General features: G+C 46.7%; 1 protein-coding gene across 16 annotated transcripts in view; it reads right to left on the bottom strand.

Moving 5' to 3' along the window:
- SEZ6L (seizure related 6 homolog like) overlaps positions 1-24,147 on the bottom strand; it is a 224,320-nt gene that overhangs the window by 32,480 nt on the left and 167,693 nt on the right. For all 16 annotated transcript variants that reach the window (XM_078336727.1, XM_035257081.3, XM_078336742.1 and 13 more), the window contains 2 exons: positions 8,609-8,805; positions 1,518-1,712 (listed from right to left, as the gene is read on the bottom strand). In XM_078336727.1, coding sequence (XP_078192853.1) covers positions 1,518-1,712; positions 8,609-8,805 — 392 coding nt within the window. The remainder of the gene's footprint in view (positions 1-1,517; positions 1,713-8,608; positions 8,806-24,147) is intronic.

Here is a 24,147-nt window from a genome sequence, read left to right as displayed (position 1 = left end):
CAGGGCAACAGAATGAGACCTTGTCTCTCTCTCTTTATATGAATTTGCCAAATAATTTTCATCAGGGTCCAAAGACCTAGGCATAAGGTTGTACATTGCACTATTAATAGTAATATTTTTTAAAAAAGGTATCATTGCAAATAGTTTTAATGGGGGAAGAGTTACATATAATGGAACAGCCATCGTATGAAATTCTGAGCAACTGCTAAAGAGAGCAAAGTGAGGGGGAGCCTTCACTGCTTTCTCTGCAGTGCTGGAATATAGTAAAATAAGCGTTCATTACTTTTCACATTAAAGAATCAATACAGATAAAAGGAAAACAATAAACCAATTAAAAGAGAATAAAGTGGACAACATGAATGATATGAAAAGACATCCACATTTGGCCGGGCGCGGTGGCTCAAGCCTGTAATCCCAGCACTTTGGGAGGCCGAGGCGGGTGGATCACGAGGTCAAGAGATCGAGACCATTCTGGTCAACATGGTGAAACCCCGTCTCTACTAAAAAGACAAAAAAAAAAAAAAAAAAAAATTAGCTGGGCATGGTGGCGTGTGCCTGTAATCCCAGCTACTTGGGAGACTGAGGCAAGAGAACTGCCTGAACCCAGGAGGCGGAGGTTACGGTGAGCTGAGATCACGCCATTGCACTCCAGCCTGGGTAACAGGAGTGAAACTCTGTCTCAAAAAAAAAAAAAAAAAAAAAGATATCCACATTTCTGAGCTGAAAAAAAGCGCATGCAGGAAGTTTGTAAAAATGGATCGGCCTCCTTCTTCCTTCCTTCCCTCCCTCTTTCTTTCTTCCCTCCTTTTCCCTTCTTTCCTTCCCTCCTTTTCCCTCCCTTTCTCCCTCCTTCCCTGCCTCTCTTCCTCTCTCTCTCTTTCTTTCTCTCTCTCTCTCTCTCTCTTTCTTTCTTTCTTTCTTTCTTTCTTTCTTTCTTTCTCTCTTTCCCCACCCTGCCTCTCAACAGGGTTTTGCTCTGTCACCTAGGCTAAAGGGCCTAGGCTCCGACTCCTGAGCTCCAGCAATCCTCCTGTCTCAGCCTCCTGACTAACTAGGAGTACAGGTGTGTGCCACCACACCCAGCTAATTTTTATGTTTTTTATTATTATTTTTTAAGAGATGGGGTCTCACCGCATTGCCCAGGCTGGGCTCAAACTCATGGGCTCAAGTGATTCCTGCCTCAGCCTCCCAAAGCACTAGGATTACAGGCATGAGAGCACCAAGCCAAATTTTCTTTTTCACCAGGCTACATACACTCCCATTCACTGCAGTGCACACCAGTCCCTAATGTTTCACACCCAGCTTATCTCACTCATTTACATTAAGGGCCAGGTGTCTGAAGTCTGAGATCCCACTGAGAGCTGTAAAATGACATTTGTGGGCAATGCCCATGATTTGGTGGGGGAGGGGGAGTCCAGATTCTACATTAAACAGCTCCACTGCACCTGCCCAAAAAAGACCCCTACAGGGGATTTGCCACCCAGGGACCTGGAGGAAGGAAACAAGACCACTCTTACTTTTCTCACAAAATGGGGGGTCACTGCTCCAGCTTAGGTCCCACTGGCAGGTGAGGGTGTCGCTCCCCACAATGTCGTAGCCAGGGTCACACTGGTAGGTGATTCTGGCTCCCCGCACCAGCTCCGTGTGAGATGTGGTTTTCCAGCCATTCTGGATCTCCGGTAAATCCGAGCAGGAGTCATTCCTTGACACCTCTGCAAGAGAGAAATGTCAGCCTTAGATGGGGGATGCGGTCTCGTGATCGGGGCCTCCTTTTATGAAGGCTTGAGGAATGAGCGAAGAGAAGAAAAAGGCTCTAGAAACGAGCAACAGGCTTCCAAAATTGTGTTACTGGCAAGGGCTCCTCTACGGTGAGGCTTTATGGTCCCCTCTCTGTGGGCCACTGAACTCACCGAACTGTCTCCTGGTTTGGTGAAACCAGTTTGGGATTTCGATTCAGACAGAATCCTAGCTCTGCCACTTACTGACGGTGTGACTGGGAGACAATCACTTCTCGACTCTGCAACTCAGGTTTCTTGACCTTTTGTGAGGGAATAATAATTATAACGGCACCTGCCTCACTGTGGCGTCTGCTTATCAGAAGTCACTTGACTCTCACCTCTGAGAGTTTACACACTTTAAAAATTTTTTTGTATTTTGTATTTTATTTTTTTTTCATTTATTACTGTTATTATTATTTTCACAGACCGGCTGGAGTGCAAGGGTGTGATCACAGCTCTTCACCGACTCAAACTCCTGGCCTCAAGTGATCATCTCACCTCAGCCTCTCAAGTAGCTGGGACCACAGGCATTCACCACTATGGCCTGGCTATTTTTTTTCTGTAGAGAAGAGGTCTTGCTATGTTACCTGGCTAGTCTTAAAATCTTGGGCTCAGGCAGTCCTACCACGTGGGCCTCCCAGAATGTTGAGATTACAGGCATGAGCCACTGTGCCTGGGAGAATTTACACTCTTGTGGAGTCCACACCAACACTGAATAGGAGATTGCAAAAGTGGCCCTGGGTGGCTTCTGAGGTTAGGTCATAACCTCAAAGGTCTCTCCTTGCTCTCTGTTGAATCACTTGCTTTGGAGGAGGCAGCTACCATATTGTGAGGATGCTCAAGCAGCCCTCCAGGGAGACCCACATGAAAAGAAATTGAGGTCTCCTGTCAACAGTTGGCATTGACTTGGCAGCCACATGTGTGAGCCATTTGGAAGTTCATCATCCAGTGCCCGTCAAGCCTTTGGATGACTGCAGCTCTGGCGGGCATCTTGACTGCAGCCTCATGAGAGATCCCAGGACAAAGCCATCCAATTCATGCTGCTCCTGATTTTCTCACCCAGAGAAACTGTGAGATGGTAAATGTTTACTGCTAACTTGGAGTATGATCTATGGCAATAGGTCACTAATATGCTCAGCTTCATCCTAAGAATATCTATAAATCCATGAGTTTGGCGAATAAGTAATATATGCATTTGTAATATGCATTAAGAGAAGTAAGTAGCTATCAAAATAAAAATAAGCGCATGGTGGCGCAGCCTGTAGTCCCAGCTTCTCAGGAGGCTGAGGGAGGAGAATTGCCTGAATGCAGGAGGCGGAGGTTGCGGTGAGCCGAGATCGCGCCATTGCACTTCAGCCTGGGTAACAACAGCGAAACTCCGTCTCAAAAAAAAAAAAAAAAAGCTGGGCACCGTGGCTCATGCCTATAATCTCAGCACTTCGGGAAGCCAAGGCAGGAGGATTGCTTGAGCCTAGGAGTTTGAGATCAGCTTGGACAATATAGGGAGACTCCCCACCACCATCTCTGAAACAACAACAACGACAACACAACTAAAAAAATGAGCCAGGCATTGTGGCACGTGTCTGCAGTCCCAGCTACTCAGGAGGCTGAAGTGGGAGGATTGCTTGAGTCCAGGAGTTTGAGACTGCAGTGATCTATGATTGCATCACTGCCCTCCAGGCTGGGTGACAGAGTGAGATCCTGTCTGAAAAGAATAAAAAATTTAAACAAAAGCAAATAAAAATAACTGTTGGTGTATTCTTCAAATCCAATTGTATATCATCAGTGAACATGAAGCATACTCCAGAAAATGCTACCAACAGCTTATTACTGTGTCTTTCTCTGTAATTGTTCTGTTTTTCTCCTACAAACTCTTGTTACTAAGGTAGCAATGCATGGCAAACTATTACTATTCTTGCTTCAAAGTGCCCACTGCACAGATTTGGAGGAGCGAGCTAATTATGTTGTATAATTAATTTGCAGTTCTTATGTGCTTCTGGGGAAAGCAGAGCACCTCCGCTGTCTGCGGGAAAGTCATTCTGAGAACCAAGCAATGGCTTTTCCCGGGATTTCATCATGATTTTATTTGGGGAAGGGAGATCTCATGGGTGTCTGCAAGAAAAAGGGTAAGAAAATAGCTTCAAGAATTGCTTGGTGGGGGGACAGGAGCCTCTATTTTTAGGCCTCTGAAAAATCAGCCAAGCCCTGGATTTGGGACACAGCTGCAAATGCTCAGACTGTGGATGAAAGGGGAGAAATGGGAGCAGACACCAGAAATGTGGTCTGCCTTGAGCCAAATGCTTTGAGACAGAGAAAGGCTTGCTTGTCTGACTTTTCCATATGGGCTACCATGGCTGCACACTCCCGTGGGACCTCCTGTCTCCTTGGTGGCGCTCTCTGCATTTGTAATTTCTCAGTTGCTGCCATGATGGAGAAGAAGCATGGCTTAAATCTTGTCCCCACTGTTTACTAACTGGATGGCCTTTGCTAAGTCACTTAACCTTCCTGTTCTTCAGATTCAAGGGCCCGTATCCTAGGGACCCTGTTTCAGGAACATATGTTTTTACCAAGCACCTTAAGTAGAGGTTTCTGGAATGTTCTGTCCCCATGGACCCTTGTTAACTTTGCTGAGCATTAGAAAACTGCCCTATAACCTTCCTGTTCTTCAGATTCCAGGGCCTGTACCCCAGGGACCCTGATTCAGGAACATGCATTTTTTTAAAATTTATTTTTATTTTTTACCAAGCACCCTAAGTGGAGATTCCGGAATGGTCTGTCCCCATGAGCCCTCCTTAACTTTCGTAAGAATTAGAAAACTGCCCTAGAAGTTGGAAGACTTTTTTTCTACTCTTCTTTCTTTTTTAAAGAAGTGGTGTGACTCCGGTCACGCCAATGAACTGCTCTAAGCCTCATTGCTCTCATCTGCAGAGTGGAGTCAAGAGTTATGACATTGTCTATCCCAAAGGGAAATGTGAAAGTTAAGTAACATGCAGGATATGACAGTGCTGGGTAAACACTAAGATGAGTCGGATGGATTCATTTGTTTGTTTGACTGAGATCTTATGAGCATCTTATCAAACACTAAGAATACAGGGATCTGAAGTCATGGTTTCAATCTCGTGGTCAAGATTAGCATTAAGGTTCAATTTTTGTGCAACAGAAATGCACAAATGCACCGAATGCATACCACCATCTACCACGTCATGCTCATGGCAGACATCACTAATCAAGCACAGCCCTCTCTGTCTGAATTGAGCTGAAACCCCCCAGTCCTCCAAACAGCACTCCAGGGAGCCACTGTCATTTAATTGGAGTTGACTTACAATATGGAGCTTAATTATTATCTTAGAATAAATAAACACCCCACAAACAGCCACTGTCTTCTCATAAAGCACTGCTTACTCATCTCTGTTTTTAAATCCCTTCCCTCCCATGCATTTGGCCAGAGGCAATGGGCAAAGAACAGGAAACAGTGAAGAGAATGGGCCTTTGCATCTCTCTGTTCAAACGTGAATTCTGGGAGGTAGAATTCACATTCTAGATCCACTATGCCCAGAGTCTTCCTGTGGAAGGCTCTAATTGCAATAATAGCAGATCGACTTTGGCCACCTTCCAGAGCTGGGCTTAGGCATTTAGGTCAATATAGGAGCTTCAGAATTCTCTAGTGACCATAGAAACCCCTGACCCTACCACCTGATGCATCCACTGAATGGGAGTTGCATCTGTGTATGGTAAAATCTAGACCCAGAATAGCAAATACCTTTCCCATGCCCATGGTAGGCATCACTAATCGATCACGACATTCTCTACCATTGTCTTTAGGGATGACCTCCTTGGAGTTTTTTTTGCAACACGGTCTTCAACATAAGTAGTAAGCAATTGACTGGCATCACAATTAGCTAGAGTGGTCTATTTGCCATTCTTGTGAAATTAACTGTGTGTTTCTTTAAGAGAAATAACAATCAGGAACTGTTCTCTCTTTTTTGTTACCCAAATTAGCCAAGCTGTGTATCTTTGAAAAACATTCTCTGCACTCCTTTGCTTGCTTCTCCCACAGCCTCAGCTTGTGATCCTGATATTGTCTATTAATGGGACTGCCTTTCTCATTTCCACTAATACCTTAAGGGTAGGGAGAATATTCTACTCATCTCTATATCCTGGTTTGTGGAGCCTAGCATATATAGGAGGTGTCAAGGGATTTTTTTATGAACCAAATCCTCTGGAAAATGGAGAGAATGCATTTGAAGATGAAATAAGATAATGTATGTTAAAGTGCTTGCCAACTGTAAGTTGTCACACAAATCACACAAACTTTCAACTTCAATTAACAAGAACACTTCTTCAGGATGTCGCCAAACTCAATATTGGCCAGACTTTCTGATTAAGCTTGATCAGCCTTGGATAGAGTCAGATTTTTCTTTTTGGTGCCGTCATGCCATCAAGCTGAACTTGGGCACCAGAGGACATAAAGGAGCAAAACCATGACCTCATCTTTCAGTGGAGAGGGAGAGGACGTCTAAGGAGAGAGGCAGAAACCAGGACAGCAGAGACTTCCTCCAATGGCAGCTGAGTCTGGAGGGTGCATTGCCTGGACAGCCAATATGAGTTATCCCCTGAAGCCCAGGGTACTGCCCAGAAAAGAGCCGGGAACCCACAAGAAATTGTAGCAATAACACTCTGAAAATATTTAGCAGCACAATCAAAGGTAAAAAGGCCCCTGAGAAACATAAAAAAGAAGATCAATACTTTGTGTTAGCCTCTCTGAGAGGTGGACCTGTAGCAGGCAGGGATGAAAAATGTTCACCATCTGGAAATAAAAAAACAAGGAATATGTGTTTGTATGTATGAGGCTTCTTCAGACAGTCCATGGTCAAGGGGGTAGCTTGTTTTTTAGGTGCAAGCACTGGTACAGAGAGGACAATTCATATTAGTAGGATGGCACAGAAGTAATTGCGGTTTTTGCAAATTAAAATTCCCAAATCTGTAATTATTTCTGCGTCAACCTAGTTAGAGATGGACAATTCTTTAAGAAGAGACCAAAGACATGGAATCTTTGCTCCAACTACAGGGTCTTCAGTGGTAGTGGTAGTGGCAGAGGGCCAGGTAGGATAAATTCTCCTTTTCTCTGCTCCACCCTGGAAATCAAGATGTGGATCTCATTCCTGGGAAGTGCAAACATGTTCCCTAATCACCAGCCGAATCCTACCCATTGAAATTCTTGGGGTGCAACCACTCATTCTTCCGAATGTCAAAGGATGCTAGGTCTTAATTACCCTCTTGTGTCTCCCAAGATCTCCACTGCTGCCCAAAACATTGGGGGTGGAGGAAACTTTGGAGCTGGGGATGAGGAAGCGTGGATGGGAGCTCAGCTGTGTCCTGATGAGCAACGATTCACCCTTGCTTGTCCAGGGTTTCTTCTGCTGAGACATGACAGGGCTGGACCAGTTTTTCTGTTAGTGCAAGTCTCTTGCTTGGGGCTGGGATCAGTGGGACTTCATGGTGTCCCAGTTCTCCGATATCTGGGAATGTTGGTAGTTCGGGCTAGAGTGGTGGCCATAGAAAGATGGGGACACGTGCTTGGATTTGAGGCATATTGTAAAAGTGGAGTTGAGAGGATGGATTGGATATGGGGCAAGGAAAGAGGAAGCAGCTAGAGAAACCAGGAGAGTTGTGGTCTCATTTCCTAGAATTGGCAGGTAGCAGGTGGTGCAGTTGGGTAGAGATGGTGGTAGGTAGGGAAAGAAATTCTGTTTGGCCGTGTTAAATCTGAGATGTCTCCTGGATGGAGGGAAGGGAGGAATTGGCAGGAGTTACATAGATGCCTTTGGAGTTTAAAATCAAGGTTGTAAGTAGGAACCGGTCAATGGATATCAGTATTGTTTAAAACCATGGGATCAGATCACAGCATGAGTCTGTGATCTGATCCCATGGTTTTAAACAATACTGGGATACTCTGTCCTGGACTGTATCCTCTCTTCCAAGCTAGGGAATGAGTCTAGCTTGAAAGAGAGGATACAGTCCAGGACAAAGCCTGGGACCCTCTAGTGTTTAAAGGTTGAACGGGGTGGGTGGTGGAGCGAATCATGAATGAGGGAGAGTTACAGGGTGGGGAATGAGAAAGGAAGAGTGTGATTGGATGAAAAGTACAGGAGAGGTTATGGGAGTGTGTGAGCTTAGCTTGAATTTGATAGCAGGTTGTTTTTGTGTTTTATTTGTCTTAGGATGAGCAGGAGAAACATGGTTTGGCAGCCACACTGAGGATCAGAAAAGACATCTCTTGCATCTATAGCTCCTGGAGTACGTGAAGTGGGAGAGGAAGACTGTCCTTGTTCAATGAGGCTACAGGAAAAGAAGAGGCCTTAGTGGAGAGCTGAGCTTCAGTTCAGGCGGAAGGTGAAGGCAATGTTTGAAACGTTTCGCAAACTGCGAAGTGTTGATATAAGATCTCAGCTGACCACACATGAAACATGACAACAGGATCTCAGCCGACTACACATGAAACATGAGGACTTTTGTTAAGTTATGAGGCATTGCCTGCTAAATCCTGATATCAACCTTGTGGAATAGTATCGCTATTCCCACTTTACAGATGACAAAAGGAAGGCTCAGAGAGGTTCAGTAACTTTCCCAAAGCTACACAGACATTCACTGACAGTGCTAAGGCTCCAACCCTGGTCCTTCTGTCAAGAGATCCCAGGCTCTTAAACACAACTGTGCCAATACAATGAAAAATCAGTGTAGAACAAAACCTCCAAACAACCTAGAGAAAACCACCTTAACGTGCATCTAAACACAAAGAAAAAAATAAATGGACCAGATGAGACACCTACCTATGTAGTTCATGATAAATCCCTGGCCCTTTCCAAAGATGAGGCCAGCAGGATCCGAGTGGAACTGGATGGTTAGGTCTGGCGTGGAGGAGTACAGCTTCTGGGGGCCACTGTTCCCGAGGTACTGCCCCAAGATGTGAGGCATGACCTCATCACCATCGTAGATGGTCAAGATGTCACTGTTGCTCAGATTCAGGCTTGGAGGGCAGAGAGAAGAGGGAGAGTCACGTGAAACAGACTACGGGCATTCAATAAACCCTGGGTTAACTTTTTCAGGCAATCCATGGTTTCTTAAGGCAGACTATGAGTCAGGCCCCAGACTATGTGTCTTACCCCCAGGCTGGAGGTAAGATTGGCATAGACTGCAGATGTGACACAGAGATTTGTAAATGAACTGGGTTTTTAAAGACACATTGACGCAATGGTCTTGCTTGCACGGGACTCATTGCAAAGTCAGACGCTGCGTTGTAAGAAGAATCACCTTCAGAACTCCCATTATCAGCAACCATTTCTTAGGTGACACTGCTGTGTAGTACCAGGCTGCAGGCCGGGGCTGTGACCCGCGTCTTTCATTCTTCTTCAATGCAGAGCTTGCTGACAGCTTGCTAATTACAACTTACATTTTCATATAGGGTGAAGCGATCTTTCCATTTATCATGGGGCAAATTCCTCAGAGTCAACCGAGTTATCCATGATGTGTAAGGGTAGGACAGCGGGTGGGATGGAGGCACCTTATTTATGAGATATGCTCAAACCTATCACCATTCAGACCATTAAAGGATGACACATTTTCAAAGACTGCAGTGCAAGAAAGTACCTTGACACTAAATAATTAAACCACAATGGACAGTCAATAATACAGAAATCACTTCAATATACCACAGATACGTGTGCCCTCTCAGACATGCCACATAAAATTGATCTCTGATTGAAAGAATGCCAGATAATTCACCTTTGGCTTCATCGATCATGGACAGATAGAAACGCACATTCCTTTCTTTTTTTTCTTCTTTCCCTCTCTGTCTTCTCTCTCCCTCTCATGTCTTTCTCATTTTCTTGTCTCCTTCCCAACTTTTTTTTAAAGCATCTATTATGAGCCAGACACTGTGCTGCACTCAGAAGCGTCCCGGGGTAGTGATCTATCTAGATAAGCCAGGGACCATGGCAGGAGTTGTGATCAGAGCAAGGACAGAAACAGTAAGACAAACTCAGATTGGGGGCATCATGGAAGCCTTCCTGGAGTAGGTCACGCTTCTTGGTCTGAAGCCTCAAGAAAAAGTAGGGGATCTCGAGATTAAACAGAGAGTAGGGGCTCAGCTGCAGTGGCTTATACCTGTAATCCCAGCACTTTTGGAGGCTGAGGTGGGAGGACAGCTTGAGGTCAGGAGTTCAAGACCATTCTGGGCAACAGAGAGAGACAAAAGAACAACAGAAAACAATGATTCCAGTGTGGTGGTGTACCTCTATAGTCCTAGCTTCCTGGGAGGCTGAGGCAGGGGGATCGCTTGAGCCCAGGAATTTGAGGCTACAGTAAGCTATGATTGTGCCACTGTACTCCAGCCTGGACAACAGAGCCAGAACCCATTTCACAAAACAAAACAATAAATGGTGGGGAGAAGGCAGAGGGAAGAAAGGAGTAGGGCCATGGTTCCTGAAGGAATTTGCCCAGTGGTCAGTATGTCTGGGGCATGGGGATAGGCATAGGAGCCGCAGAGCTCTGCAGGGATTAGACCATGAAGAGCTTAAAGAGCCAAGCTTAGACCTTTGGACATCATCCTGCAGGCGATGGGGAGACACTGAAGGGTTTTATACAGGAACCGCATGACTGAGCAATTCAATGCCGGAGGAGCGGTATTCCAGGAAACGGCCCTGAGCAGAGTTCCTGAAACTGACGCAGACTGACAGCGGCCCTCCCTGCTGATAGCTTCATCCAATGGCCAGCAGCGGTGTTTGCTGCTAGTCTGGGAGTAGGGAGGCGAGGTGGCGACTACCTATGCTGGTGTTTCAGGTGGTCAGAACAAAACCACAGAAACACAAAGAAAGGTGCTGCAAGTTTGCTTCTGGGAGGCAGAGACTGTATTTTTATTCGCCCCAATACCTTCCATCATACCTCTCACAGTTCCTCATGTAGAGTTGCTCCAAGGGTGGCTTAGGGAGATTTTGATTGCCCCAATGATTTTCATTAGTTTCCTCTATGCCACTCCCAAAACATCTTCTTCAAAGAAAAGCTATCTGCTTGTTTTGCATACAAAGCTTCAAGACAAAATTCCCAGACTCCTCCTACTTCCCGACAGTTTTTAACTAGATTGAATCCCCTAGACCCCTGCTATATTGAAATTCTGGAGTTGCCACCTTTTCTTGCACACAGTAGGTGCTCAATAAATGCTAAGGTATGAAAGAGCCCACCAGAGAGTCTACTTGACAGCAAAAATAGTGGGACTGATGTCAGCTTTGGACCTAGATAGGGAAGGGCTTCTTTAGCTCCAAGTGCCATGAAAACATCAATTGTTCAAGAAGGTGCTGTATCAGACTAGCGTGAAATGTGGTAGATGGCAGATATTCTCCTTAAGCCGACTTCACAGCTGATCCGCCGGTAACAGTAGTTTACAGACAAGGTGCATCTTGGCTTTATTCTATCTTTCACTTCAACGACCAAAATGCAGAAGCAGCATCTTCAAAGGTGCAAATAATTTTCATTTTAAAACCACAGCACAACTCTTTGTGTTCCATAAAATGGAATGAAGCGATGTGCTGGGAAGAGCACACTGGCTTGGAAATCAGAAGGCCTGGGTTTGATTCTTGGCTTTGTCACTTCCAAGGAGGGCGTGTGGTTTTTCTGAAACTTCTTGTCTGTGAATCAGGCTTAATACTCCTCGTCTATGTCATGAGCTCTGGGGATGACGTGAGGCAGGCAGGAAGATTCCAGGATTCAAATTCCAGGTTCACCATGAGCACCTGAGCAAGTGTGGTGATGTCACTCGAATGTTACGTTGTCATAGTCCACTTTCATTTTTGGCATCATCATAATCACCACTGCCATCACCACTATCGTCATCATCATCATCATCATCACCACTGCCATCACCACTATCGTCATCATCATCATCATCATCACCACTGCCATCACCACTATCGTCATCATCATCATCATCATCACCACCACTGCCATCACCACTATCGTCATCATCATCATCATCACCACTACTGCCATCACCACTATCATCATCATCATCACCACCACTGCCATCACCACTGTCGTCATCATCATCATCATCACCACTGTCATCACCACTATCGTCATCATCATCATCACCACCACTGCCATCACCACTATCATCATCATCATCATCATCACCACCACTGTCATCACCACTATCGTCATCATCATCACCACCACCACTGTCATCACCACTATCGTCATCATCATCACCACCACCACTGTCATCACCACTATCGTCATCATCATCATCACCACCACTGCCATCACCACTATCGTCATCATCATCATCACCACTGCCATCACCACTATCGTCATCATCATCATCATCATCACCACTGCCATCACCACTATCATCATCATCATCACCACCACCGCCATCACCACTATCGTCATCATCATCATCATCATCACCACTGCCATCACCACTATCGTCATCATCATCACCACCACTGCCATCACCACTATCGTCATCATCATTATCATCATCACCACTGCCATCACCACTATCATCATCATCATCACCACCACTGCCATCACCACTATCGTCATCATCATCACCACTGCCATCACCACTATCGTCATCATCATCATCATCACCACTGCCATCACCACTATCGTCATCATCATCACTACCACTGCCATCACCACTATCGTCATCATCATCACCACCACTGCCATCACCACTATCATCATCACCACCACTGCCATCACCACTATCGTCATCATCATCATCATCATCATCACCACTGCCATCACCACTATCGTCATCATCATCACCACCACTGCCATCACCACTATCGTCATCATCATCATCACCACCACCACTGTCATCACCACTATCGTCATCATCATCATCACCACTGCCATCACCACTATCGTCATCATCATCACCACCACTGCCATCACCACTATCGTCATCATCACCACTATCGTCATCATTATCATCATCACCACTGCCATCACCACTATCGTCATTATCATCATCACCGCCATCATCCTTCTTTGGATTTCTGTTTACGCCCAGATGATGTCAGATGATTTATGTCAGTGGTTTTCAACTAGGGGCAGTTTTTCCCCCAGGTGACATTTGGCAGTGTCTGAAAACATATTTTTCCTAATGAGGTGGGTACCACAAGTGAGTGGAGGCCAGGGACGCTGTTAAACATACTACAGTGCACAGGAGAGCGCCTCACCCCAAAGAAGTATCTAGTCCAAAACGTCAGTAGGGCTAAGCTTAAGAAACCATGACTTGTAAGAATGCACATTACAGATGGCATGCAACAAACTACTAAACACAATTTTCCCCATTGTCCTAAATTTTATCCTTGTCCCCCTAAGCTGAGAACAAGACAATGGTGCGGCGCATTCCCACTTTCTGAAGAGAGATGCTCGGCTGTTGATCGCATTTGGATTCTGCAGATGCAGAGATCAAGCAAAGATACAAGTGTCTTTTGAAGTCTGGTTTGTCTGGGAGGCCATCCCAGGCAGCACTGGTGGGGAAATGAGACATCAAGAACGGAAGGACTCAGTGAAGGGTGCATCTGTGAGATGGTTTCACTGTGCGTTTTAGGTTCAGTCCTGCAGGAACTTTAGAGATGCAGAACGCACCTGTAGGGAGAAGGAGCTGGGGTATTTATCCTCCAGTTCCCATCCTTTATGACTGAGGGCTGCTCCCGGATGTGCTGAGTCCCCAGCACTTCTGACCTGCCCATGTGGCATCAGAACGAGGCTAAAGAGGTGGACAGAGGCTTGAGGTAGGAAGCCATTATGGGCACATGGCGGAAAGTATTGCACGGCTCAGACAGAGTACCAATGGCATCATCTACTACCATCGATGCAGCTCTTCCAGTCCAAGCCCTTCTTTCCACCTCTAGCTTATCTAAGAGAAAGAAAAGAACACACTGGGGCATCGAAGAGGCTGGCCGGAAGGACTGCCTCTAGGGGAGTGGTAGCTGTGGGACCCATAGGAGGGAGGGTAGAATGTGTATCACCTCACATTAAGCCTAGTGAGGACGGCTTCAAGGGAACTCTTGGTGACTTGGCAGATGTCTTTCTTTTGGGCTTTGGATAACAGTGGCTGGATTTGATGCTCACCAAGAGAAATGATAAAATCAGACTGGGGCTGCCTGCCTGGCTCTGGGCAGAGCAAGGAGAATACAAGCAGGTATTGAGAATGAGCGTCCCATCACTGAAGACAGCAGAGATATGATCTATGGTTCCTGGGTCTAGCTGTGAATCCTGCAGGGAGAAGCCAACTATAGGTCTCCTTAAAAGTGGCTCCCTGCTGAAAGGGCAATAGAATTCCAGCAAAGGGGAAAGCTAAGAGCAGCCAGGCTCAGACTTTCCCACATTGAACACCCTGTAAATACCAGAACATCAGCATTCTGTATATTCCACAACACAGCAGCGTAGCCAAGGCAGGTTCCCCCGTTCCCTTACCTCCCATGCCCTTCATCTGCAAAATTCCCAGCCAGAGGAGCATTGTTGAGGGAGGGATGAAGTTGCAAAATGAAAGATACTCAGGGTTGTAAGATTTTCAGACTGGACTGCACTTATTGTGACCAGAAGACCTATGAAAACGCAGCTTTCACCCAGAGGAAAAAAATAATATAGGATGTGCATGAAAGGGCATTGGGAGAAAGAAGCACGTTCCTCTCTGCCTCATCCTTCTGAATCTGCTTTTTTTGACAGACTGGTTCCAATTACGTACACAGAGGCTGGCAATTTAGTTTTTTCCCCTCAATGCAAAGAGGAGCCTACATTTTCACTCACTCAGCCACGTATTTACCAAGTGCAGTTGGTGTCCCTGGAATTGGACCATCCTAAGCAACCGAGATGAAAATGTTTTGAGTTCACTGCAGGGAGAGCCACAGGGCAGAGTGTGGTTTTCCGCTGAGGTCTGAATTGAGATGTCAGCTAGATACGATCCAAGGAGGTGCTGGGATGGCAGTTAGACTCCAGGATGAAGGGGAGATGGAGAGATGCTGGCAGGCAGGCAGGCTCGGTCAGACTGTGATTGGGAGAGGCAGGCTCCCCTCTGGGAGAATCTCATAGGAACACAGAGCTTCCCAAGGCCAGACCCTACCCAATCTGGCCCCTCTCAGCTACCAGAGTAAAAGGCTTTCCACAGGCACAAAGCGTGAGCTCCTGGCAGAAGACCTCAGCTTCCATCTCCCCCTCTACAGTCCACCCTTTTCTCCTTGGTCACTGTTGCAGGCTATGCTCGGACCATCATCACCTTTCTCTCAGGCTGTTGGGCAGCATCTCAGTGGCTTCCTGATCTCATCCTCACCTGGCCCTGATGCTCCTCCCCTTAGCAGCCAGATGAATCTTTCCAGAACAGAAATCGGACCCATTCCCTTGACAGATGAATGAATAAGCAAAATACAGTCTATTTGTTCAGTGGAGTATTATTCAGCCATAAAAAGGAATGCAGCATCAACAAACCTCGCAGCATGGGCAAACCTTGAAAACACGGCACAAAGTGAAAGAAGCTGGCCTTGAAAAGCCACCTGTTGGATGATTCCATTTATAAAGAATATCCAGGCTGGGCGTGGTGGATCACGCCTGTAATCCCAGCACTTTGGGAGGCCAAGGTGGGTGGATCACCTGAGGTCATGAGTTCGAAACCACCCTGATCAACAAGGTGAAACCCCGTCTCCATTAAAAAACAAAACCAAGCAAACAAAAAAAGCAGGAATATCCAGAATAGGGAAATCCACAGAAGCAGAAGGCAGATGGGTGTTATCAAGGGTTGGGGGTGAGGAGAAGAATGTGGAACAATTGCTTAATTGGCATGGCATTTGTTTTTGGGCTGATGGAAATGTTTTGGCACTAGATGGAAGGGTTGATTGTACACCATTGTAAATGTACCACATGCATACATATACATAGTATATGTCAAAATGACTTATTGTATGCTGTATAAATTTCACTTCAATTAAAAAACAAAAACATATTGGCTGGGCATGGTGGCTCACGCCTGTAATCCCTGCACTTTGGGAGGCCAAGGTGGGTGGATCACTGGAGGTCAGGAGTTCAAGACCAGCCTGGCCAACATGACGAAACCCCGAATCTACTAAAAAAATACAAAAATTAGCTGACTGCAATGGCAGGTGCCTGTAATCTCAGCTACTTGGAGGCTGAGGCAGCAGAATTGCTTGAACCTGGGAGGAGGAGGTTGCAGTGAGCTGAGATTGTGCCATTGCCCTCCTGCCTGGGCGACAGAACAAGGCTCATCTCAAAAAAAAAAAAAAAAATCTGGGATTTAGGATAGAGAGCAAAGTTTTAATCCTAGTCTCAAGGCCCTGTAGGTCTATTTTTTTGCATTGCCCCCACCCCGTTCCTGCAGCTTAATTTCTGACTTTCCCTTCCAAGCCATTACTTTACCTCCAACCAGACCGCACTGCTTGTCGGTCTCTCCAAAGCACAATGCTCTTGGCTACCTCTGGGACTTTCCACATACCCTTCCCTGTGCCCTGAATTCTCCACCTGGGAAACTCCTACCCACACCTTAGTTTCAGCCTTCCATGATTCATAATTGCACAAACCCCCAGCATCCCCTCCTGGTCTGAATCGCAGCTCTTGTGCTCATCCTCCTTATGAAGCTCAGTCAGCACCTGGGGTTCCACTGGTCTGGGGACGCTTGTCTGCACCAGATCAGGAGCTTCCCGAGGCCCTCCCCTGTCTTGCTCAGCGCTGGCTATATCCCCAGCACTCAGCACCATGCTGAGTGTGTGTCCCGGGTGAGTCAGTGCCGTCTCAGGGTATGGGGCCAGGTTTGGGGCTCGCACTCAGCACCATGCTGAGTGTGTGTCGGGTGAGTCAGTGCCATCTCAGGGTATGGGGCCAGGTTTGAGGCTCGCACTCAGCACCATGCTGAGTGTGTGTCTCGGGTGAGTCAGTGCCGTCTCAGGGTATGTGGCCAGGTTTGGGGCTTGCACTCAGCACCATGCTGAGTGTGTGTCTCGGGTGAGTCAGTGCCGTCTCAGGGTATGGGGCCAGGTTTTGGGCTCAGCCCTTGCACAGAGTAGACTGTGGCTCTGACCTCAATCCCACCTAGGACCCTGGCCCCGACTGACTTTTGACTGCATTACGATTCTGCAGATGCAGAGATCAAGCAAAGATACGAGTGTCTTTTGAAGTCTGCTTTGTCTGGGAGGCCATCCCAGGCAGCACTGGTGGGGAAATGAGACATCAAGAACGGAAGGACTCAGTGAAGGGTGCATCGGTGAGATGGTTTCACTCTGCGTTTTGGGTTCAGTCCTGCAGGAACTTCAGAGATGCAGAACGCACCTGTAGGGAGAAGGAGCTGGGGTATTTATCCTCCAGTTCCCATCCTTTATGACTGAGGGCTGCTCCCGGATGTGGTGAGTTCCCAGCACTTCCGACCTGCCCCCGTGGCATCAGAACGAGGCTGAAGAGGCGGACAGGGGCTTGCAGCAGGAAGCCATTATGGGCACACGGTGGAAATTATTGCACGGCTCGGAGTGCAAACTTTTAACCCTAGTCTCAAGGCTCTGACTTTTCCCTGCTCTAACCTCGGGAAGGGGACTCTCTCAGCCAGGGCCTGGCTGCTTTCAGCACTTGCTCTCTAGGGGTTAAGTTGAAAACAACTTCGGCATCAGAAGGAGGCTGCCCTAACGGATTTCTGCCCTGCCTGCCTCTAGGGCTCCTTGTTGGCCATGCCTTCCATCCTTCTTGGATGTGCGGGTCATCAGAATCAAGTCCAATGCCACCTGACACCCCTGCATGCCTGAGAGGCCACTCCAAAGCCAACCCGCTGGCATATCCCGCTTGTTTAGCATCCTCTCCGTCCCCACCTTGACCCTGCTCTGGGCACATTCTGCAGCCCCTTCAAGGGCCTGAGCAGCCATTTGTGGAGACGCCATTCAGCGTTCCCACTTCTGGCTACTTCCTTTAACTCCTCCCTTTCTCAGGGCGGTGAAAACACTGGTCCCATTGGATGGCCGCGACAGAATTTTCCAGGAGCCACATTTAGCTTTTGAATAACAGCAGTGCGGTCTGCCAAATATCAAGCATTCAAACAACCTCAAAAAGCAAGACTTGCTCCATTTTACAGATAAGAAAACAGGCTCAACGCAGAAGGTGAAGACTCAGACCAAAGCTTGAGATCTGAACCACTATTTTATACAGCGTCTCATGAAAGCCACATATACACGTTTTCAAGAAGTGTGCCCCAAATGAGTCTTGCTTCCAAAAACATGATTAAGAAATCACAAACAAAATCTTCAGAATAGCTCGGCACGGTGGTTCATGCTTGTAATCCCAGTGCTTTGGGAGGTCAAGGCAGGAGGATCACTTGAGTTCAAGAGTTCAAGACTTCAGTCTGGGCAACATAGTGAGACTCCCATCTCTATAAAAAATAAAAAAGTTAGCAGGGCATGGTGGCACATGTCTGTGGTCCCAGCTACTCAGGAGCCTGAGGTGGGAAGATCACTTGAGCCCTGGAGGTCGAGGCTGCAGTGAGCTTTGAGTGCACCACTGCACTCCAGCATGGGTAACAGAGTGAGATGCTGTCTCAAAAAAAAAAAAAATATATATATATATATATATATGTGTGTGTGTGTGTGTGTGTGTGCCGGGTGTGGTGGCTCATGCCTGTAATCCAAGCACTTTGGGAGGCCGAGGTGGGTGGATCACCTGAGGTCATGAGTTCAAGACCAGCTTCGCCAACATGGTGAAACCCCATCTCTACAAAAAATACAAAAATAAGCTGGGTGTGGTGGCATGTGCCTGTAGTCCCAACTACTTGGGAGGCTGAGGCAGGAGAATTGCTTGAACCTGGGAAATGGAGCTTGCAGAGAGCTGAGATCATGCACTCCAGCCTGGATTGTCTCAAAAAATAAAGAGAAATAGAAATGTGGGATGAGAGAATCCCTTTCCGCCCTCCTGTCCTGGGTGCCTGCTGGATTCTTATGACATCACTGCTAATGTCTGTTTCATTAAACCTGTGATTTCCAACTTTTTCCCCCAACCAAGGTCATATTTCTTCTTTTATGAGCTTCCTATTTTGCCCTTTGTTAAAAAATGCTTCCAATTTATTTATTATTAGTTTTTAATTAACACATAATTGAATACATTTATGGGGTACAAAGTACTATCTCCTTACATGTGTAAAATGTGTACGAATCCATTTAGGGTAGTTAGCAAATCAATCACCTCAGACAATCATTTCTTTATGTTGGGAACCTTGAAAATCCTCTCTTCCAGCTCTCTGAAAATATACAACAAATTATTGTTAACTATTGTAACCCTACAGTATTATAGAACACTAGAAGTTATTCCTCCTATCTAGCTGTGATTTCTGTATTCCAGACTTCCTTTTTGTTTGTTTGTTTTTTTGAGATGGAGTCTTGCTCTGTTGCCAGGCTGGAGTGCAATGGTGCGATCTTGGCTCACTGCAACCTCTGTCCCCTGGGTTCAAGTGATTCTCCTGCCTCAGCCTCCCAAGTAGCTGGGATTGCAGGCATGCACCACCATGCCTGGCTCATTTTTGTGTTTTTAGTGGAGACAGGGTTTCACCATGTTAGTTGAACTCCTGACCTCAGGTGATCTGTATGCCTGGGTCTCCCAAAGAGCTGGGATACAGGCTTCAGCCACCACTCCCATCCCAGACTTCTTGTTTTAAAAATATTTGGTCTCCCCAACATTTTACATTTCTTGGTAACAAATGTTCTTTGTGTTTTGTTCATGGTTATTATTCAGGAATAACAGAGTTTGCAATAAAATCAGCGTTAATCTGATTCCTTAGTCTGGGTGGCTTAATTTTGACAGATAAGAGGTTTCTGTTATAGTTTTTGATGTATTTAGAAAGATCTGGGGAAAGATACCTAAGATACATAAGAAAGTAATTGTCCCTGGGGAGGAGAGCCAGAGACAGGACTGAAGGATGGGAAACTCAATTTTCACAGCAGTCCTTTTTGTATCTTTGAATTTTGAATCATGTGAATGTAGTATCTGTTCAAAAAGGATAAAAACAGCCTAAGGGACTCTCCTTGGTTTCACTGGGGTCTAGAGAGTGGAAGAGGTGAGGATAGAATGCAAATGAGAATCTGACACAGATCAGCAAAGCCGTCTCTGGTTATGTAATCCTGCTCCTCACCAGCAGAGGACAGTGTATGCCTAAGCATGGAATGGGCTGACTTCCCCGGCAGGTGCCTTTCTTACCCCAACCAATCAGGAGCCTGGATGTGGGGAGATGGTGGAAGGTGAGGTTGGTAACTATTGAGCTAGAGTCAATATTCCAGAAAGGGCATAGAAAGACCTGGTGAGCAAGCCACCTTTCGTTTCCTTATTCCTTTCTAAACAAACGTTTGACCCTTGGCTTAGAATTCTTGCCTTTAAAAGGCTTTTTCGAGCCTCATTCACGGGATGATTTTAGGTAGGCGAACATACTTTACAATGTTTACTGTTTATGCATTTCTTTAAATGCAGATTAAAAAATTATATAAATTCGAAAAATATATACATATATGGTTTGCGCATCAAACTTCTAATTTCGCAGACATTATTTTGGTTGGCAAATAAAAGCAAGTGAAAAAGGCAAGCCAATTTACACGCAGTTCCAGGAAAACAGAAACGGCAACAAAACAGAAGTGGCTGGTAATAGAATTGGACTGTGGAAACCGCAAAAATTAGCCCACAGACTACAGTCCAGCTTCTCAGCCTCACCTCCCAGAAGTCTGCAGGTGGGTATCAGCCCATCTCTTGCTGTCTCAAACATCCAGTACACCAAGCCTCTTGCAGTCCCTAGACCCTTAAAAACCTCCATCCTTCATGCCTTAGCTCATACCAGTCTCTCTACCTGGAAAGCCCTCTTCTCTCTTCTCTGCTGGACCACACCTTGCTAATTCCTCATGATCCTCTGTGCCTCTGTATTTACAGGTATGTAATCATTAGCTAAGGTTTTCCAGTGCTTTTCAAAGCACTCTACATGCACCATTTCATTTTATCCTCAGACTAACCCTGTAAGTACAACTATTCACACCCATTTCACAGATAAACCAACCGAAGCACCCAGAGGTGAGGAAGCACGCTCGAGCTCAGGCAGCTGGTTATACAGCAGGGCCAGAATCCCAACAGATGTTGCTGGAAGACAAAGACCGGGCAACAAACCACCAGCCTTCATCTGCCTGTTTCGGCTCCCTGAAGGCACATGTCTTCACCCTGATCTCTGGAGCCCACACAAGGCTTGGTACAGGTGAAATAAAGGTCGCGCAAATGAAGGAATGATGGTGAATTTATGTCCATTTTCCAGGTGAGGAAACTGAGGCTCGGGGGCATTAAATGACTTTTCTAAGAAAACACTATCTTGCACTTCAGTCACGAGCTTTATGGAACAGTGGAGACAGTGATGAAATAAATCCCAGGATCCGCGTAAAGGAAAAACAAGAATCAAAACCCGTAAATGCAGTCGTATGCAATACAACTTTGATAAAATATTTATACTTTATTTTGAAGGCTTTAGAAGGGACGTGCTTAAAGTTCTTGTATATCTAGTTTCTCATCTGACCCCCTCACCCATATAGTCAGGTGGCCAGAGGAAAAACGTTATGAATCCCATTTTACAGAGGATTCTTGCCAGGTACTTCTTAGCACCACAGAATCGCCGAGAGGCCCTTGGCCCAGTGAAACCCAATTAAATTTGGTTTCAATTTAATTTGATAAAATGGCAGACAGGACAAGAAACTATGTCAGCTCCAGGGAGGACATAGAAAACAATATCTTTGGCTCCCTAGCAGGACACCTTAAAACACAAGCAACTGATATGTTTTCTTCCTTCCTTCCTTCCTTCCTTCCTTCCTTCCTTCCTTCCTTCCTTCCTTCCTTCCTTCCTTCCTTCCTTCCTTCCTTCTTTCTTTCTTTCTTTCTTTCTTTCTTTCTTTCTTTCTTTCTTTCTTTCTTTCTTTCTTTCTTTCTTTCTTTCTTTTTTGACAGTGTTTCTCTCTGTCACCCAGTCTGGAGTGCAATGGTGCGATCTTGGCTCACTGAGACCTCCACCTCCCGGGTTCGAGCCATTCTCCTGCCTCAGCCTCCCCAGTAGCTGAGACAACAGGCATTTGCCAGCACACTTGGCTAATTTCAGTAGTTTTAGTAGAGACGGGGTTTCACCATGTTGATCAGGCTGGTCTCAAACTCCTGACCTCAGGTGATCCACCCACTTTGGTGCTGGGATTACAGACATGAGCCACTGTGCCTGGCTGGAGTTTCCTTAGTCTTTTCTTTGTTCTTTCTTTCTTCCTTTCCTTCCACCTTCTCTTCCTCCCTTTCTCTCTCCAAAGATTCACCGAATCGCTTGTCCACTCCAGGCTTTGAACCCTCTACCCCGTGGTTCTCATTCCTGCCTGCAAGTGAGAATCCCTGGGGAGGTTTACAAACTCCTGATTCCAGGCCATACCCCAGACCAATCAGGCCATCTGGGGGTGGAGGCTGGGCATCAGTGCCCATTAACTTCCATTCCCAGGGGACTCCCCCGGGCGGCCGGGACTCAGAGCTACAGATGGGGAGTTTTCAGCCTGAATGAGACCCAGCCCTGACTTCAGCGGCGATCCATTTCCACCACCTTACTTCTTTTCTTCCTTTCCTCCATTTCCTCCTCCTTTCTCTCTTTTCTCAATTTCTTTCTTATCCCCAGAGAGAAAGAGTAGGAAAGAGAGTGGGAATCTTGGCCTGCCGTCTCTCTTGGCTCGACAGGTAGCCCAAGTGGCTCCTCATTTCCACGTCCCTGGACTGAGCCATCTCAGAGGGCAGCAGGAGAGGCTCTGGCAAGGTCACTGATGACATTTTACACCCAGCACCATGACCAGGAAAACCCAACAGCACCCGGCAGCTTTGCTTACCAAGACGGTGTTTCACCTGGTGTTTCACCTGCAGCTCAGGAGGCAGCATTAAGAGAATAGGTTCAAATTCTAGCTGGGCGACCTTGAGCAAGCAGCTTAACCTCTCTGAGCCTCAGTGTTCCCACCTGTGAAATGGGGCTAATCTTGTTGAGGGCTGTAAATGACAGCGAGTGCCAGGAGTTCCACTGCAAGAGGATTTTTCCTCTATTACAAAAACTATTTATAAGGGACTGTGCACCCTGCCGAGGGGCAAGGGCGGCATGGGAACAAATCCTGGGATGACAAGACCTCAGGGAGGGGCACTCATGCTGCCACCTTTCTGACCTGTGACTGGACAAGTCACTTCCCAGCCTGGGCCTCAGTTTCCCCAGATGAAAATCTAAGGATCCACAAATTGTAAAAAAGTCCATTAACAATGGCCATGACCAAGCCACTGCCGGCCTTCCCCTGTTGAGAAGGCTGGACCCACACACTTTCCCCATTTCCCCATTCAATAGCAAGTAGGGGCTTGATGTGCGGATACAAGGCTTTAGAAATAGGTTGCTGAGGCCTGAGTTTTCCAGACCTAGGGGTGACCCCAGATGGCATCTGTGGCTCTTCCATGAATTTCCTCTGTGGCTCTGCCCACATTGCTTCCTCTTTCTGGATGGAAGCTTCTTCACATTTATAAAACATGGTGTGGAGCCCAGGGCCCTCTACATTTAGGGATCGTCTATGTCAGGGTGTGAGAGCTGACCCTGAGGGAAGCGCAATCAGCTGGTGAGGTCGGATCTGTGTGTTTGGCGGTATGTGTGTCTCTGTGGTGTGTGGTGTGTGGCTGTGTTCTGTCCAGTGGCATGTGTGGTGTGCGTGTGACAGTGTGCAGTGTGGTGTGTATCTGTGTGTGTGGTGTGTGTGATGTGTGTGGCGGGTGTAGAGTTGTGTGATGTGTGTGGTATGTGTGGTGTGTGGGTTGTGGTGTGTGTGGGGTGGGTGTGTGGAGGGTGTGTGGTATGTGTGTAGAGGTGTATATGTAGTGTGTGGTGTGTGTGCAGAGGGTGTGAGGTATATGTGAGGGGATGTGTGGTGTGCGTAATGTGTGGTGTGTGTGTGGTGTGTTTAGTGTCATGTGGTTGTGCAGTGTCATGTGGTGTGTGAGTGGGGGTGTGTGGTTTGTGTAGTGTCATGTGGTATGTGAGCGGGGGTGTGTGGTGTGTGTAGGTCATGTGTTGTGTGTATGGTGTGTGAGTGGGGGTGTGTGGCGTGTGACTGGGGGTATGTGGTGTGTGCAGTGTCATGTGGTGTGTGAGTGGGGGTGTGTAGTGTCTGTAGGTCATGTGGTGTGTGTGGTGTGTGTAGTGTCATGTGGTGTGTGTAGGTCATGTGGTGTGTGTGGTGTGTGAGTGGGGGTATGTGGTGTGTGCAGTGTCATGTGGTGTGTGAGTAGGGGTGTGTGGTGTGTGTAGGTCATGTGGTAT

Source organism: Callithrix jacchus, chromosome 1 (assembly GCF_049354715.1).
Source record: "Callithrix jacchus isolate 240 chromosome 1, calJac240_pri, whole genome shotgun sequence".
In the NCBI taxonomy this organism is placed as follows: Eukaryota; Metazoa; Chordata; class Mammalia; order Primates; family Cebidae; genus Callithrix; species Callithrix jacchus.
The sequence above is the reverse complement of the archived record's forward strand: the minus strand, read 5'-3'. Positions and strand labels throughout refer to the sequence as shown.